Source organism: Helobdella robusta, assembly GCF_000326865.2.
Source record: "Helobdella robusta unplaced genomic scaffold HELROscaffold_1, whole genome shotgun sequence".
Lineage (NCBI taxonomy): Eukaryota > Metazoa > Annelida > Clitellata > Rhynchobdellida > Glossiphoniidae > Helobdella > Helobdella robusta.
In genome coordinates, this window is record NW_008703570.1 from 10,192,669 (window position 1) to 10,213,087 (window position 20,419).

General features: G+C 35.3%; 3 protein-coding genes across 3 annotated transcripts; 2 read left to right on the top strand and 1 right to left on the bottom strand.

The window, feature by feature from the left end:
• HELRODRAFT_159461 (hypothetical protein) lies at positions 1-691 on the top strand (the record flags this gene model as incomplete). The annotated part of the gene is made up of 3 exons (XM_009011344.1): positions 1-72; positions 250-265; positions 330-691. The coding sequence occupies 3 exons, from the start codon at positions 1-3 to the stop codon at positions 689-691; spliced, it is 450 nt and encodes a 149-aa protein (XP_009009592.1).
• A 1,631-nt stretch (positions 692-2,322) lies between these two features.
• Positions 2,323-3,242, bottom strand: HELRODRAFT_159462 (hypothetical protein; the record flags this gene model as incomplete). Its single annotated transcript, XM_009011345.1, has 3 exons — positions 2,323-2,621; positions 2,710-2,851; positions 3,003-3,242. 3 exons carry the CDS (start codon positions 3,240-3,242, stop codon positions 2,323-2,325), a joined length of 681 nt encoding a protein of 226 aa, XP_009009593.1.
• Positions 3,243-13,021: 9,779 nt separating this feature from the next.
• Positions 13,022-13,852, top strand: HELRODRAFT_62827 (hypothetical protein; the record flags this gene model as incomplete). Its single annotated transcript, XM_009011346.1, has 2 exons — positions 13,022-13,171; positions 13,517-13,852. The coding sequence occupies 2 exons, from the start codon at positions 13,022-13,024 to the stop codon at positions 13,850-13,852; spliced, it is 486 nt and encodes a 161-aa protein (XP_009009594.1).
• Between the last annotated feature and the right edge of the window lie 6,567 nt (positions 13,853-20,419).

Genomic DNA, 20,419 nt, shown 5'->3' on the forward strand with positions numbered 1-20,419 from the left:
ATGGGGGTTATGATTTTGTTGGTGCTCTGTTGCATTTTATCACATTTCCTCATTGACTGCCTTACGTTGAAGGTTCTTACCATTGTGATATTTTTATAGTTAATTTTTTTAAAGTTGACAACATATTAACATTATTGGTTAAATTTACAGTTAAAATAAGCAACGAATTTTTTCGTTTATTAAAATTTTCGTGTCTATTTTAATCTTTTAATTAACCAAATTGAATCGTTCTTTTTATTTTTAAATCAGGAAAACAATGACAAAGGTTAATATTATTTCATTGATTATGGTTGGAAATAATTAAAAATCAAATTAATTTCATGTAAAAGTGCTATCAGAAAATGATTCAACAAACAAAATTAATGAATTTCACACTGACAAAATAAAGTCAAGAAATTTTTTACATCAAAACTCAGAACTGATACGGAATAAAAGACCATGGGAAATCAGTGGCCACATAGCCGGCTCATACAAAAGTGATAGCAGTAGCGACAACAAAAATAACGCCGGCGGTAGTAGTAAAAGTGGGAGTAACAATGGCGGTGGTAAAAGTGACGGCGGCAAAAGTGGTGGCGACGGTAAAAGTGGTGGCAAAAGTGGTGGAGGAGGTGGTGGCAAAAGTGGTGCAGGAGGCGGTGGCAAAAGTGGTGCAGGAGGTGGTGGCAAAAGTGGTGGAGGAAAGAAAGGTTAATTTCATTTACCAAACGCATTGGGGTGTAAATTGTTTTAATGATAATAATTATTTGTTATATTGAAAATAAAGTCGTTGAATTTCATTGTTTGTTTGGTTTAAAATGGACGATTTTTGTTTACATTTGTAACACTTTCCACGTTTGGACGGTGTTTTTATTCTTATCAATGCATTTTAATATTGTTAAAGTTATTAATATAACAACTAAGTTGGAATGTTGTTCGTAATATAAACATTTATTGTACCGGTAACACTTGTTTGTTTGTTATTGAAAATGTAAAAGAAAAAATTTGTTTAGCACTCAAAAATGTAATGAAAACACAAAACACTCACCAACTCAAAAAGTCTGAGTAAAATACAAAATTAATTAATTGGCGTCAGTGTTTAATGCAAATGTACTATTTCACATATTTCACATTTATGTGTTAATTTTCCTTCAATAAAGTAAACAATCAGAGAATAGTTATTAGACGGCAAAGTTTAAAAACTTAGAGTTATTTTTCGAAACCAATAAAATCGAAATTTGGTCAACTGGTCAAAACATCAACTGGCCAGAATATCGCAAAATAAGATTATTTAAATTTTAAGAATGCAGAGCCAACTCTGGCGCGCTTTCTCAGACACTCTGCAACAAACAACATACCCCGTATCTATTTTAAGAATCCCTGACAAGAGTTGAACTAAACCGATCAATTTTTCATTCATTTTTTCCACCACCACTAAATCAGTAAAACACTTCAGGCAAAATATTCACTACCCTCTCTTCCATATAAAAATTTCCGCGCTGAATGTTGCAGACGACGAGAAAGAAATAAAAATAATAATCAAATATTTTAGGCAAACCACCAAACAAACGAATTCAAATTATGGTCAGTGCATACGTGCTAACTGATGTGCTAGGCTGCTTACATTCATTCATTCACGCGTGGTTAGGTAGAGATAAAAGAATAAATCGAATTAATGATTCAGTGCGCACTTCATTTATTTATTTATTCATTCAATTCATTCACTTATTTATTTAGGAATTCAAATCCACATAATCACACACACACACACACACTAATATACACACACACAAATAAACATTCACACATATACGCACACGCACAAAAACTCGCATACTAGTACACACACACACACTCGCATGCTCGTACACATACACACACACACACACACAATTTTTTATATATTAACAAATTTTAGATAATAATTTTTGGAAATTTATTGATAATTAATTATAACTAACAACCTATTACTATTGATCAAATTTAATAAAATGTGTTACAAAAGTGATAATTTATTACAAAGTTCATGCATTGTTATATATATATATATATATATATATATATATATATATATGAGTTTACATGTCCCCTTGACGGCGGTGCCCGTCAGAATGTTCCACATATCGGAGTAACTAAACGTCGCTAACCAGACGTCTGACCGTGCACAAAAGGCAAGATTCTATAAAAACACACTTAGAAGACACACATAATATTGAAATTGCAAAAGAAATCCTGGAAAACAACACCGAAATACTATACTGTAATTCCAGCCACTCCCATCTGAAATTAGCCGAAGTCGTTCTCATCGACATAAAACAACTCCTGATGAACCAACAACAAAACATTTCAATAATACTCTCGACAAGAAGGACAATAATGAAATATGCTAACAACACCAATGATACCGATGGAGACACTGGAGAAAGTAATATAGAACAAAGTACCATCCAAGGGCAAGTAAATAATATCAATAAAATTAACGTAATCGATGTGAGAAGCATTTTCGACATCATCCTCAATCGTGATTGGATGCGATGATGAGATGCTGTTGCATAGAGACCTACCATCGTACCAGCTCAAAATCTGGTCCTGCATTTTGTAGCACTTGTGGTATTCTATCACGTAGTCGAAATTCTGCGGGCAATCTATGGCGGTGATTTGAAGAAACATTAAAAATGTTCAGTCATTTTGAAAAATACTTTATCAAAATTTAAAAAATTGCATCGTACAAACCGTGATTAACGTAGCATTGCTGTCCATCGTAAACTGAATTTGAAGGGATAACGTCGTAACGTATGTTAGCTTTGGGAACACATGAACATGATCCATTTGAATGAATGTAATTCACCCCTCTCACTTCATTATTCATCATCCCCTTGAAAAGACAACATCATTTATTATGCCATAGAATTGAGTATTTTTTAAAAATTATATATTATAAATATACTATTAATTTATATATTTTGTACAGAAATTTTTAAAAATAAATTTTTCAAAAGTTTAAAGCATAAACATGAAGAACTTACCAAACATCTGACAATGCATTCCTTTAAATTTCTGCTCTTAACGTTGAACGGGAGTGTCATTCGATCATCAAAACAAACTGATGTCTTCACGTTATCCGCCAGCAAATAACTGTACGCCGGTCTGAAGATCTGAGACGTTGCACGCTGAACTTCTACGCTGATACTGACTTGCGTGACGACGAAATATATTTTAGAAATTTTAACAAAATCTTCAAATTTAACACTGCTTAAAAAAGACATTTTTAATCTACTGAAATATTCCAAACAAAATAAATTTTTCATTTTCAATGCGTCTGTACTAAATGACTCCCTATATTTATACTTTTTCATCTGTGATATCTGTCTACAATATAATATATCTATAATATCTATATTGCTATCTGTATTTATTTATATATTTAGGATGAATATAAATAGAACTAATGATTTTTTTAAACAAAAAAGAAAAAAGTATGAAACATCGAAAACGTTTAGCGTAATTTTGTTCTAACGACATTGACGATAATATCCATCAATTAACAACGACATCCAAGTGAACTCTTCAAAAAATTATAAGTAATTATGAGTTATAAGTTGAATTATTTTCAATATTTTCAAAAATTGTAGATAATTATGAGTTACACATTGAATTATTTTCAAAAATTATCGATAATTATTAGTTATACATTGAATTATTCTTAATATTTTCAAAAATTATAGATAATTATGACAATTATACATTTAATTGTTTTAATTATTTGCACATCGTATCAAAAGGTTGAGATCAATATTTCAAAAAGTCTTGTGATACGGAAGTTGTCGTTTTAATGATTATGTATATATATATATATATATATATATATATATATATATATATATATATATATAATATCACAGCCTTACAGGTAATGTTCAATTTGCAGTTGAGTTTTTCAACTTTTCGTACGACGAATTTCAGTTCATGAGTTCATCCACCAACCTACCCATCCTAGTGTACTGCTAGATTTAAATGTATGTAGGATGTATCTCAGGATGTATATGTACCTAAAAAATATATGGTTGAAACTTTTTAGACGTATCGATTCTGAGTGGCACAGTCTCAAATGAAGCTTGCCTATTTTTCACGAAATCATACAGGGCATATCAGTGGCAGGCTAGCAGAACATATGGACTTTTAGAGTAATTCCATATATATCAAAGAAGCAATATCAATAAAAACTCTACACAAGCTTCTATTATAAATCTAATAGAAAACCTAGAAGATTATTTAAACAATTAAAATCAGACCATTGTCACTTCCTTAACGACTACCAAAACAGAAGGAACCCAAACATGCCAAAAATCTGCCCGCCATGTTACAACGTTCCTCGCAATGTTAAACATCTTTTCAACTGTCCAAACAACTCAACGGAACTTCAACCAATTCGTCTTTGGACAAATCCAACAGAAGTTTTTGTTCGTGTTCGGCTAATAAATTACAACAACAATCTTCGAATAAACAATAAACCGATTTTTGGCAACAACAACGACATAGCGAACCTATCCATATGAACAACCTAACAAACATGTAGTTCATCTCTCAATTTGTATTTATATTAAACCAGTATAATGCAACACACGCATATATATCACGCAATTTATGATGCGTTAACTCACGCCCACGTGTGTATGCGCTGTGTGTGTTTTCGATGCCCCTACAAAAGAGTAAAAAGGGAATCGTAAAACCATATATGATCAAATTAAAACAATCAACACAGAAATTGTCACTCTAACATTAAAAAAACATATGAAGACAGTAGGTATAATGTCAAAATAAATGTAAAATAGGTTGAATTGTACTTTGAAATGTTTTTATTTTCAAATGAAACGATTGAAAAGGGGTTACACAAAGTCGTTAATTCTATTTCAAGTGTTCAAATGTGTTGCGGTTGAGTTTGATGATGAGAACATCGAACCAGAAGAGCAGTGAGTGGGAAAAGAAAAAAATTGTATTCGTTTGGATATGATGGACACGTGTTTCGTCCCTACCGGGGACTCATCAGCAGCCCGAATACCTATAAGAAAAGTTATCGCAGTTTCTTATAAAGCCCGCACAAATCAACTCCTTATTTCGTGGTGTTTTATTTATTAGTCTTTTTAATCGCTAGGATTTTCAATCTGACATATGTTAACAAGAAATTTTATTTCAACCTAGAAACTCAGTATATATCATTGAATTATATAATTCCGTGGCATATAATTAGAATAAATATAACGGCCTTCGCTCATTTTTGACGGTCGAGCAAGGAGCTTACTTCCGGAGGGGAATTGGAGGGTGATTTTTTATCGCCCAAGTCTAAAATTACGATCGTTTATTTACTAATTTCGGAATATTGCTTTTATTTAAAATGTTTTGAAAGGTGATACTAGATGCTGTTTTAGGATAGATATTGCTGTATGACGGTTTTTGCATTTTAAATTAAAAAAATTTTTTGTGAACCACTTTTCTAACACTTGACTCGTTAACGATTAACTGTAGCCGGTAATGGTAACGTAACAACATTAACGACGACTAATTAGTAGTTAAATTACTAAACTCTAATAATTAAGCTAAAACTAAACTACTAATTCTAATTACTAATTAAAATAAATAACAGTTAACACTAACGAACATTAACAGATTAGACTACTAGAGACTACCAACCACTACACTACTACATACTACAACTACTACACTACTACATACTACAACTACTACACTAACAGCACTTGTTCCTAAACTCCTAAATCCTATTGCTTGATTGGTTGTAAAATTTTTACTTACAATGCAGGCCTGGGAATAAAGAATATATTTTTTAAAATAACTAATATTCAATGATTTTTGCTAGTTATTCAATTATGTGGATAATTTCATATAATTAGAATAATTTGTCGTGCTTGGATTATTGGCTTACGAAATTGCATGGATTTTAACGAGCAAGCTATATGAAATATTTACCTGACTTAATATGCTTAAAACATTGTAGTAATTCTCTTTAATTTTATTAAATAAAATTATGATTTTATTAAATAAAATTATGCATTATTAAATTATTGTTGTTAATTTGAAAATAAAAATTATACTTTTGGTCCTGTGAAATCCGGTGGTTTTTTACTGAAGCCGAAGGTTGGCTTAGTAGGATTGAACTAAAGTCACCCTTTTTTACACAATTCGATCATGTTAAAAATTTGTTTGCTCATGAAATAAACGACCCAAATAGATCAAAATTGTTATTTGAACAACTATCTTCATTATCTTCAATGAATATTTTACATTCTGCTGGTGCTCATAGAAATTATGGTTGCTGAAATCATACGTTGGCTTACTGCAGTGGCTTACTGGGTCTCTCATACAACAGTGTCATGGCGGTTTTCTTTACATATAATGCTTTAAATAAGTCAATATATTCATTTCACAATTATTTTTGTCAATATAAATAAAGAAATTGCTTTTGTCTGGTAAAATACAGCGGCCAAGTAAAGCCGTATGTTGGCTTAATCGGATTTTTTTTCATATATAAAATACTATGAGATCAATCAATCAATCAACCAATCAATCAACCAACCATTCATTCAATCAACTAATCAACCAACCAATCAATCAACCATATTTGAAAAATATTTGCAAGGCTTTTTCAAACTCGAATAAACGCTTAACTGTACAGATCTACAAACAATTTCAAGATTTTAGTAAAGAAAGACAAACACAATAGTTGCTTTTATTAAATCAAGAAATATCCAAAAATTATATAACCAAATTAAAAAAACTAGAAACCAGTCAACATTTAATAAATAATTAAATAAATAAATAGACATTATTAAAAAGATTGTTCAAAAAGGTAAAATTTAAGGCGACGAAGAGAATAAAATGTAGTTTGTTTTGTTGGTGTGGGGCTGTGAAGCGAAAACAAACACATCACAAAAAACTAGTAAAAAGTCGCAAGAATAGTAGTCAGTCACCTACCTACAATTACTCTCAGGGCCCTAGCTTACTTATAATCATTAACTCAACTCACCTACCTACAAATATGTTTTTCTATGTTTTTGGAATTTTACATGTTTTAGGTATTTTATTTTACATATTTCAGCGTTTTTATTTTACTTGAAACTTTTTAACTAATGTTAAGCCCTAGCCTACCTACGATTGTTCAACTCATCTCAATCCCTAACTTACCTACGAATTAAATTAAGTCTGGTAAAGAAAATAGAAAGTTGAAGAAAAACATAACGACACCGAATGAATGGATGTTGTGTATATGTGTGTTTTATTGATGTGTGTGTGTAAATGTGCGGGCGTGTACTCTTCAAAAACTTCTTCACTCACTACGGACGAACCTCCATTGCACCGACCATCATCTGACACGCATCGATGGAATGAATTTGACCGGATACTGAAAAACACTAAATTTAAAAAAAAATAATTCTTTAAAGTAAAAAACAAGCCATTGGAAAAAAGGCAACTTATCTTATCTACCTACTTCTCTGACTACTTCTCCATCACTTGCGAAGTTCAGAGCGGATCTCAAAACCCATCTGTTTTCAAAATTCATTGAGGAGCGCTGTTGAACATCGCGGAAATAGCGCTTTATAAGCTAATTGATTGATTGATTGATTGATTGATTGATTGATTGATTGATTGATTGATTGATTGATTGATTGATTGAGATGACAAATTCGAGTACTTTCAATGGTACGATGGGACAAGAACAATGGGACAAGAACAAATTTCTTTTAATATTATCTTCAAATTGTCATCGGAACGATCATCATAAGACCACCATCTAAAACATGTTGACACCCACCACAGCCCACCTCTCATCATTCTGTAAAAAGATATTTTTATTAGCTTAGTAATAAATCAAGGAACAAAAGAACGAACGAATAAATGATAAATTGAACGAGTTAACGAATGAATAGAATGAATCAATTAGTGGAGGAATAATTTGAAAGATAGTGATAAAATGAATGAGAAAAATTAAAAAAAAAACTAAGCCATACTTCAAAAATCGTCGTTGTTGTTTTCTTCAAATTGTCATCGGAACGATCATCATGAGACCATAATGTGAAACGTGCTGACGCCCACCACAGCCCACCTCTCATCATTCTGTAAAAAGTTATTTTTATTAGCTTAGTAGTAAATCAGGGAACAAAGGAACGAACGAATAAATGATGAACTGAATGATTAAATAATTAGTTAAAAGAATGAATGAATGAATAGAACGAATTAACGTCAATTAATGGAAGAATAATTTGAAAGATTGAGGAAAAAAATGAATGAATGAAAAAAATAAAAAAAACGAAACTAAACCTTATTTCTAAAATCGTTGTTACTTCAATCCATTGCACCGACCGCACCGACCACCACATTCAGATCGGCACACAAGATTTCATCCGAACTTCTGAGCGTCAGTCGAACAGCCAACGCGCTGATTCTTCCTATACCACACCATCATACGTAAATCATCATGAGACCACCATCTGAAACGTGCTGACTCCCACCACTGCCCACCTCTCATCATTCTGTAGACAATTAGCGTAGTAGTAAATGAATGCTAGAATCTTAGAAGCAAAAAATTATAAAATGGAAATAATGGCAAATATATAATAACTGAAAATAATAAAGAGATTAAAATGTAAAAAAAACTTACCGTCGTCCATTCGACAAAGGCGGAATGTTGAATGCTTTCCGGTTCCTACGTTGTCCTCCAAAATTGTGCCAGTCCTCTTCGAGATTGTTGTTGAAACACAGCCCGTGGGATGGAGAAAGATTGAGAAAATTCTCATCAGAAAGCTTAGCGGTGCCTGCATCTCAAATTGCATAATAAAAATAATCCTATCTACCTATTCAATTACCTTAACTAATCTATATTAAATTGTTAATGGTACGATAGTCGAAAGTCCCCTTTCATTCTCCCTCCTTGCACAGAGGTTCACCGACAGCCAGAGCACCGGATAGTAAACCATTGCCGTGCGGATAGTAGACTATTGCTGTGCGGATAGTAAACCATTTGCCGTCCGGAAGCCGTGCGGGTAGTAGACTATGGCCATGCCGCATAGTAAATCATTACCGTGCAGATAGTAAACCATTGCCGTCCGGATAGTAAACCATTGCCGGTTCACCACTGGCCACCAAGGCTTACCTCTGACAAGAGACTTCAAAATTCAGAGTCTATCGGCTATCGTACCCTCAACTTACCTATTCATTACAATTAAGTCCTAGCTTACCTAAAATTACAAAACTCAAGAGCCCAATTCATTGGCCAATCGGCACCCACCCCACCACCTACGTAATGCCTTGGGCTCCAACTTAATAATAATAACATAAAACTTAAACCCTAAATCTAATAATGAGTATGTGTTACAACGTAGCCTTAACTTACCTATTCATTACATTACGGTCCTAGCTTACCTAAAATTACAAAACTCAAGAGCCCAATTCATTGGCCTTTCGGCACCCACCCCACCACCTACGTAATGCCTTGGGCTCCAACTTAGTAATAATATAAAACTTAATAATTAACCTACCTATCGATACACTTACAGCGTTTTAATTTACATTACAAGATTGTTCCTAGAATTACATTATTGCCCTTAACTACCTATGAAATTAAATTACTCTCAACCTTAGTAATAATAAATTAGAATGTGTAATGAATATAAAATTACGCTCAAATACTAACATATGTGTTTATGTATGTATTTGTGTGTGTGTGTGTAATACGCTGGTGCGTGTAATGTGGGTGCAAGATAAAATAGAAGAGATAAACTTACGCTGCCTACCTATTCAACTACATTAGTGTTGGATGCTTCCTATCTATCCTACCTACAATTAAAATTATGCCTATTTAACCTACCTATATAGTTACTTAATGTAATTGTGTGTGTGTGTGTGTGCGTGTAAGCATTCTTACTTATTTTTAAATTACAGAGAAAAAAGAATAAAACGTATCCCAGCCAGGCGTGTATTCTTTGCCTCTGAATTAATGAACGTAGCCTGACATCTTCCATGATGAACTCCTCTGGAAGCTTCAGCCTGAATGAAATGAATGAAATAAAAAAATCTTATTTATTTAATTAATTTAAATGAAAATAGAGAAACGAGCCGCGGTGAAACCCGCCAGCCGGAAAAGCCAGCCAATTGGCAAAAAGAGAAACCGCAAAGAAACCGTAAAACGAACCCCAGCCAGGCGTGCATTCTTTGACACTGAATGAACGAACGTAGCGTGACATCACAACCATTCTGATCATCCACGATGAACTCCTCCGGAAGCTTCAACCTGAATGAATGAACCTGAAAGAACCTAAATGAATGAACAAATCTTATTTATTTAATTTAAATGAAAATAGAGAAACGCAAAGAAGCCGACCGGTCGGCAAAGAAAAGAACCTCAAAGAAAGGTATATATATAGGATTTATGCTCTATATAACTCTATATAACTCTATATAACTCTATATAACTCTATATAACTCTATATAACTCTATATAACTCTATATAACTCTATATAACTCTATATAACTCTATATAACTCTATATAACTCTATATAACTCTATATAACTCTATATAACTCTATATAACTCTATATAACTCTATATAACTCTATATAACTCTATATAACTCTATATAACTCTATATAACCATACATACCACCACATTCAATCAATAAAAATCCCACTGAAACCAGGAACCACCGCGTACCTGTTATATGTATGATGTGAAACAAATAAAAAAAAAACAAAGCAAAAAACACACCACCAAGCAGAGTAAAAGAATAGAAGTCCCTAACCTACCTATGTAACTAAATTACCTTATGCCCTAGCCTACCTATATAATAAATTAATTTTTACCTCAACTACCTATGTTTCATTAACTTAACTTAAGACTCATGAAGAAAGAGAAAAAGGAGTAAAACAGAACATAAAATACTACCACACAAACAAACATGATGTATGTATGTATGAGCAACCGCTAAAGAGCCCACCTAAAATATAAAAAAATACAACATACAATCACACAAACCACAGGCATGCAAACTCTATATAACTCTATATAACTCTATATAACTCTATATAACTCTATATAACTCTATATAATAAAATAAATAAAAATAAAAATAAAAAAATAAAATAAATGAGATCAGGCAGACTGCTTCAAGCGAGGCAGAATGCCTGATCTGATTTTCACGTTTTCTCAGCTCCTATTTATACTCGTTTCAACCATACACTTTCACCATTTCAATCATTTACATCAGTAAAAAACTATTTATTGTATGTACTACAGTATTATACAGTCTTAACCACAATGCCAACAGTACTAAATTGACGTCATCGAACGAACGCCTTCGAAATTTTCTGATTGGCTAGTTGAATCTGCTGTATTGCTTTTTATATAAAACATATAATCTTATTAATTATTTGTATACATGGATTCTAGTTACTTTATATATATATATATATATATATATATATATATATATATATATATTCATTATAATTGCAACAGTAATCAATGCTACATATGTATGCCGCAGTTCAAAATTTTCGAGGAGAATTCAAAATAGTTTGAGATCACACCTTGCTTAACATCCGATTCCAAGCCGAGCCGAGCTAAGTTGAGCCATTATGCATAGATTTATGAGCGCTTTTATAATAAAATTATGCTCGCTTTATATATAGAGTATATAAATTCCTTATAAACGCAACAGTCGTAATCAGTGCTACATATGTGCGCAAATTTTTCTGGGAGAATTCCAAATAGTTTAAGACCACACCTTGCTTAACATCCAATTCCAAGCCGAGTCGAGCCAAGCTGAGCCAATATGCATAGAGTTATAAGAGCTTTTATATTAAAATTTTGCCTGCTTTATATAGACTATATAGTATATAAATTCATTATAAATGCAACAGTAATCAGTGCTACATATGTGCGCACGCAGTTCAAATTTTTCTGCAAGAATTCCAAATAGTTTGAGACCACACCTTGCTTAACATCCAATTCCAAGCCAGCCGAGCCAAGCCGAGCCAAGCTGAGCTAATATGCATAGATTTATAAGCGCTTTTATATTAAAATTTTGCTCGCTTTGTATATATATAGTATATAAATTCATTATAAACGCAACAGTAATCAGTGCTACTTATGTGCGCACGCAGTTCAAATTTATAATTTATTATAAATTTTATTTGATGTTTTTTAATTAGTCAGGTCACAATCATCATCATCATCAATATTGCAATGAAATCAAATTGAGAATTTTTTATATTAAAAAAAGTATCTTTATTTATTTTATGATACTATTTTGTTCAATAAAATACTGTTTGATACATATAACTAGAATAAATATAACGACTTTCGCTCACTTTCAACGGTTGAACAAGGAGCTTACTTCTGGAGGGGAGATGGAGGGTGAGGTTCGAGTCAAAAGTTACGATAGTATATTTACTAATTACGGAATATTGCTTTTATTTAGAATGTTAAAATTTTATTTTTTTAAATTGTTATTCAATATGGTAATTAATTACTTTTATTTGGTATAAATTTAAACAAATAAAATCGACATTACCGAAAATAATTAAAAGTTGCAAAATCTGAGATTCTTTGCATATCCCTGCTTTAACCCATAAGAAAGTGTTGTTTAATGGTAAATAGGCCTCCCCTTGTTCCGTGGTATATATATATATATAATATAGACTTTTATTATATCAAAAAATTTATTATATTACTTTATTATCCTATTATATTTATTGAAATGCGATTTAATATTTATGTATAAACGGTAATTAAATATATAAATATGAATGAAATCAGACATTTTAGAATCATGAAAAAAACCAATGGTACCATTCACACATCTAACTAATGTAAACGAATGTAAACAGAAAATTCAATGCAATGGTAAATAATAATAAACGAAGCATTCGCACGTTTTTTAGTAACATTTCTCAGTTTTTCAATGGAAATACTTGTTTCACAGACGGCATAATTATTAATTTTTACATAAATTGACTAAATTTTTTTTATAAAAATGGGTAACATTTCAGTGATTATGAGACAGGGGATAGTTGCTTCCTTGACTGGGGGGTGGGTGTACGAACCCCAACAGGAGAACTTGAGCAATGCCCTCCATCTTTACATGTGGATCTTTTTACTGGCCTACCCTCTCGTCCTTTACATGGTTCAGTATATTTTTAATTTCATTTCTTCGTTTAGTAATTTCAAGCTGTAAAGTGTAATTGTAATCGTAATGTAAATTTTTTATTTCATTTTCTTTCTAATTTTGTTTTATTTGTGAGTCACCATCAGGCATCAAAACAATCAACCAGCACATGACTCAACAACGTTAACTTTACATCCCCGATTTTAATATAACACTTTTTTTTATTTTTAATTTTAATTGAAGCTGAATATCAAAATTAGTTTTAAAATTAATATAATGGAAAAAAATTTTTATAAATTTTTTATCAAATAAGCAACCAGTTTGCAAATAATTAATCACAACATCCATTGTTTCTCACATCAGGTCTCTTCATTTTCAGTCAAGATATGGATACTGTACTGCCTGTCCATCCTAATATTCTTCACTGTAATCAAACTCTTAAATTACAAACTCCATGCCATGTTTGACAGCAAAGACACAAAAATTATCGTTCCAGATGAGTCATCTATGAGTACCAGTGAGTCGATGAAGTTGAAGCAGAGATCTACCAAGGCCAGTCTGGAACAGCCTGCCCAACTTAATGTGTTAGTGCTTCTTGTTTTGCAATTGTGTTATTTCAAAAATATTTTTATTAGTTTATTTTATTATTTTTTTTGTGTTATCTATGAAATGATTAAGTTGAATTACCGTTCACACTAAAACCATTCAGTGGAGGTTTGGAAGGTCTTGAGATGGTAAACATGATGACGTCGTCAAATCAGTGGGCGGCTAGTCCCAACATGACCCCGCCTGTTCTCTGCAGCTCTCGAATGTCCATCTCAGATAGCAGTGGCAGTGGGCGGAAGATCAGGACCGAGATTGTCCAGGCCGTGGTCACTCCAAACACCGACAACACCACGGAAACCTCTCTGACCGACAACAAAGTAACTTCAATAGCTGGAAAGAGAACATCTAACAGTGAAGATGCTGAGGAGGAGGGGGAGTGTGGGAGGAAGGAAGTGGGTGAAATCTGGAAGAAAAAACAGGTTGACGAGATGAAAAATGGAAGCGCTAAGATTGTTGTTGATGGTTAGTTTACACTTTTGTTGTTGCTTATCCTTTAGCATTTAGATTCAGTTTTTTTTAGGCTGTTATTATACATTCAGCCATACATTATAATTATTTGTTTGTTTATTAAACTTTTCATTTTAAACATTCAAAAATTTGACAGATGGAAAAGTGTTATTGAAAAGAAAGGGCTAAAAGTTAATATTGGTAAGACGAAGGTAATGGTGAGTGGGGAAGGTGGGGAATGAGTGATAAGTAAAATAGACCCCTGTGGGGTATGTGATAGGAGAGTGAAGGCTAACTCGGTATTGTGTATAGGATGTCAGAAATGGGTGCATAAGAGATGTAGTGGTGTGAGGGGGGCACTGAAAAAGGTGGAAGGCACGTTCAAATGTAAGAAATGTGTTCATGGTGTGATTAATAGGACGGACGCAAGGACGGGGTTGAGTGATGGTATTGAAAGAGTGGAAAGCTTTGTTTACTTAGGGGATAAGCTGAATGCGGATGGAGGATGTTTGAGCGCAGTTACGGCTAGAGTTCGTGTGGGATGGATGAAATTTAGGGAACTGGGTGGGGTATTGTGTGGAAAGAAATGGTCAGTGAAGATGAAAGGGAGGGTATATAAAGCATGTGTGAGAGCAGCGATGATATATGGTGGTGAAACTTGGGTGTTGAGGAGAGAGGAGGAAAGTGTACTGCAGAGGGCTGAAAGAGCTATGGTGAGGATGATGTGTGGGGTTAAAGTGAAGGATAGGAGGAGTAGTACAGAGCTGATGTCAATGATGGGACTGAATGAGGACATTGTGACATTGATAAGGAGATCGAGATTGCGGTGGTATGGACATGTGTTGAGAAGGGATGAAAGGGTCGGGATTAGGCGAGCGTTGGAGTTCGAGGTTGAAGGAGTGGTAGGAAGGGGTCGTCCGCGATTGGGATGGAGAGAGCAGGTGGAGAAGGACAGGGTGAAAGCGGGGTTGCGTGATACTGAGGCGAGTGACAGATGTGGATGGAGTCGAGGGGTATTTCGGTTTCATCATAGGTAGCCAAACGGCAACCCCCGATCTCGGGGAAAATGCCGTCTAAACGTGTGTTGTGTTGTTGTTGTTATTAAACTTTTCATCCAGCTATCTTTGATTTTTTTAATAAAAATCAAATAGATTCATACTGACCAATCACTTTATTCACTCTGACTAACTGACCAATCACTTCATTTCACACCTGACCCCTGCATAATCGACCATCATCATCATCACCCACATCTTCAGATACTAGCCCTGACAAAACTACCACCCAGCGAAGATCTTCTTTGATGGAACCCCCTCACCACCATCATCAGCATCTTCATCAACAACAATCTTTTCCTCATTTTCGACAACAATACTTTCACCGAAACGGCCAACAACAACAACATGTGACTAACAGGCGACTGAGATCCAACATCAGTTTCCACTCGGAGGCAAACATAGCACATCCCTGTTTTTCAGTTGACAGGACAAACCTCGGCCACTCCCCGCATGTTCGTCGACTTATGTGCACCAGAAATTATTCTCTTCGCAACAACAACTGCACCAGCAACAATTACACGAATAATGATAATAACAGCAAAGGTATCATTGCCAACAAATTACACCGATCTAACATTGTTGCACCAGCCCCAAAATCATTTCCCACCCTTAAACCACTGCCTCCTCCGCCACCACCCTCACTCTCACTTTCACCAATTTTATCACCAATGAGTGGTAATAGTAGCCTAATTAGCAGTCGTCATCGTTGTCGTATTCATCCATTCACTGCTGAGCAGCTTCTAGCAAATGATGATCTCATGACAAGATCTCTGCATTGTTGTGCCGCCAACAACCCTAATTTCAATTCTACTTCAAATCCTATTAATCCAAGCGTTAATCCCAGTCCTAGCACAAGTTCTAACATTAATTTGAGTAGTCTGAAGCACAGGAGTAGGCAGCATAAGTTCAGGAGGGCTGTCAGGAGGGCACAGACCTCACTTGACCACCATAAGGTCAGTTGTTGCTGGATGCTGCTGTGTGTTGTCAGTGCTACACGTTGGTTGTTGGTTGTTCGTTGGTTTTTCTTTAAATATTAGCTCTCTGTTGACGCTAATTTTTTATTTTATTGTGTAAATGATATAAATTATTTTTCAAGGCTCCAGATGAGTCTAGTAGGAAGTTGATGTCGGGCGAACAACCACAAACAACTTTTGAGACTACTGACGACATCATCACCAACAACTGTCTTGTAAACTTGAAATTCAGAGCAAAAAGTTCTACCCAGCATGAAAATGTTGACAAAAAATATTTGCCAACTAGTGAAGAGAATATACAAAATGAAGTGAGGATATCATCTGATGAACTTGAACTTCTTCTGAAATGTCAACGAGACCCTGGAAACATTGCTGTTAAACATGCCGAGAACACAAGGGAGGCTACTGAGAAATGTAGTGATGGTGTTGCCAAAATTGGGGGCAGCTGTGTGGAAGATGCTTTTTCTTTGAGTTCCTACAAGGAAACAAGTCCTGAAGCTGAAATGCTGCCTGATACATCATTTTCCTCTGCTAACAAGTTTGTTGAAGACAATGAGGCTAGTGTTGGAAAGAAGGACAATGATATTGAGAGCCCTGAGAACCATGTTACAAAATGTACTGCTGACAAATCGTCAACTCGAATGGATGACTTGAAAGTTAAAAATGTATCACCGGCCACAAGAACCTTATCAACAGCAACACTATCAACAGCTTCAACAGCCACAACAACCACACTAGCAACATCGGCGTCTGCACTGGCCACAACAAAGAGTTCACTATCGAGAACTTCCAGCAAAGATCTTCTACCTCCGAAACAGACAACGAGCCTTGATTCAAGACTTGTTGTTTCTTGCATCGACAAACTTCCCCAACAGAATGATTCATCTGCCATTCTTCCCGTACATCCCTATTTTAGCACAAACACTGAAATTAGGGAAGGTGTCGCTGGGGAACCAGTAAAGATTTTATTCAAAAAATTTAAACACAAGTCGGTTGCATATGGTGGAGCCAGGTTGAAAGATACGTACATTGATCACTCTGATGATGACGACGATGAGGAAGATGAGGAGGAGGAAGAAGAGGGATATGATGATGATTTCGGTGAAGGAGGTAAACATTCTAGCGATAAAGTCGTCATTGCCGGTAAAGATGATGCTGGTGGTGATGGTGATGATGTTTACAGCCTGGTGGTCATGGGGGGAGGTCTTGAAAAACATGCGTCGTTGCCACTGACCAGAAAGACTCTAACAACTTCTTCCAAGTTGGTTTTTCCTGGTTCTCATCTTTCATTACCTATCTGCTTTTCTCAATTTTTATTTTTTAATTTAGTATTTTTTATTATTTACTGAAACTTTTTAGTTACATCTAATAATAGCTATGCTACTACTGAAGTGTCTCAGAATTTTGAAGCACTATCAAAGGTTCCAGGTTCAAATCCTCTTCAAGTTTAATAAATCATGCATACGTCCATGCCTTCATGGGAAGATGGGGGCTTTGAGAATAACAAAACTGTTTAATGTGGAAAGTTGAAACATTGAACAGATGAATATTTATAAAAAGAACCAAATCATCTTGTTGATTGATAATGGCCACCCAAAATTGAGGCAGAGTCATTCAGTGCACTACTCACAGACTTCTTAGGAATGCATTTCTTTGAACCTTGAACTTTTGTGTTCTTTCTTCTTCAGACAGACATGCACAAAACTTTTCTGCTTCTAACTCTTTCATTTTATCCACGAATTATTATTTATATTTTTATCATTAGTTCTCTTCTACTTCTTATTATTTTTAATTATTTATTTGATTATTATAAATAATCCTGTTGATGAACTAATGCTAACCAGCAGAAAAAATAGTTTTGTGGCATTGGATGATGCTGCTCTGAAGAAGAAAAAGTTGCAGCAACAACAACAACAACAGATGCTCCTGCAACGCAACAACCCACCGACATCAACAACGACATCGACGACATTTCAACAACAAATTCGCAACAGGTTCAAGTTGGATATTAACAGAAACACTCGGAAACAACAACAACAACCCCAAAAACAATTGCAGCCACCTCAACAACAGATGCTTCTGATGCAACAGTCACAGCAGCAAAAACAGCAGCAGCTACATAAACAGCAACGACAACAGCGTCATTCATTGGTTGGCTCAGGCTCTGTTCAAAGCCAATCAAAATTCAGATCCAATAAACCACTTTTTGGACCAGCATCATTATCATCACTGACAACTAATGCAACGCTCTGGACTGAAGGTAAAAAAAGACACAAGCAACGTGATGATAATGATGGCAGAGAGGGTGATGATGATGATGATGACGACGACGACGATGATGATGATGATGGTGTGATGAAGAAGAGTCACCACTCCATCACTGTCATCAGTTCTGGCTGGCAGATTGTCAGCGACAGTGGATCACACACGTCAGGTCGGTGAGGTGATGATGATGATGATGATGATGATGATGGTAGTGATGATGGATTTAGTGCGGATGATGACGATGATGTTAAGGGGAATGAGTACGATGATGATAATGATAATTCAATTAGAAAGATAAGTGATAATCACATGACCAAGAGTTTGGGGATTGTGATCAAATGAGATGTTGTAGATGATTGAAATGTGATGATAAATCCGTAGAATGATGTGAGGTTGACGGTTGTGAACTTCACGGTAAAAGCAACATAGTTATCATCACACACAACTGTCATCATCGTTATTATCATCGTCCTCATCATCGTCCTCATCATCGTCATCATCACACAGATGAAAGTTTGACCATGGACTACCACCTGTCGTCATCAGCAGATTCACTCACTTCATCATCTAACAATGACCTTGACCCTGCACTCATCTTGCCCAAAAATTACCCTTTGCACCATCGTCAACATCATTCTAACCACCATCATCACCATCCTCCATCATCTCATAATGATAACAGTAATGACGATGATGACGACGACGATGATGACGGTGATGATGGCTTCCCAAATCAGTACCCTCAAAAGTTGCCCATCAAGAGGCTCTGCTTAAACGAGGCCACATATTTTCCTCATCATCCTCATCTTCACCATCATCATCATCGTTTCAGTCTCACAGCTCCGCCACAGAAGTTCAATGTTAAACCATGCTTGGTACCATCGTCATCCTCTAAATCCACTCCCATCAAATTTCGACAGTCTTCAAACTGTGAACATGCATCTAATTTCGTTTTTGAGGAGGGGGTTGTTGGTGGGAAGGCCAAACTTCTCGTCGTCCATAATCAAACTGAAGATTCTGGTGATGATGATGATGACGATGACGTGGTGATGGTGAAGTGTGACGCTGGAGTGATTAAGAAGAATGACGACGATGATGAAGATGATGAAGATGATGATGATGATGATCTGTACGTGATTGCGGACGACAAGTTGTCATCATGTGATTACAGTCTTGCCATTGTTAGAGGCCACTACGTGGACGAGACTGGTGAAGTTGGTGGTGGTGGTGGTAACTGTGACGACGACGACGATGATAATGTTGATGATAACAGTGCTGTCCATGACGATGATGGCGGTGTCAAGTTGAGAATCGCTCGTGTAACTAACTTCGCATTTAATTGCGAAGATGATGACGCCAATTGTGCTGATGATGCTGCTGCTGCTGCGAAAAGCGATGACGAGCGCCACGGCAACAAAGGAGATTCCAGCAATGACGTCATAGTAAGTTATTTTGCTGCTGCTGCTGCTGCTTGCGGTGACGACAGCAAAATCGTACTAACTTCTGAAAAGAATAGCGCCAATAAAAACATCGAGGAGAGCAAAACCAGCACTAAGAACAACGACAAGAAAACAAATTTCAGTGACAACAACAACGCCATCAACGACAACAACAGACCAAAATTCATGAGACCCATTTACTACGAAAGACTCGTTCTGACCTCTGTGACGACACCGACAACATCAACCGCAACGATGACGTCATCATCAACGGCAACAACAACGACGACGACGTCATCAACCACCAGCGAACAGCAGCGACGATCGCAACAGCACCCGCCACCGCAAGTTAAAATGGTGAAGGTGCGGAAGAAGCTGACGAGGACGCGAATGCAGCTCTTCATGCATCAGATGCGATTCATCGAGATAACCGACAGCGATTATGACGTCATGTTTAAGGCCCTCGACGACGCCAGT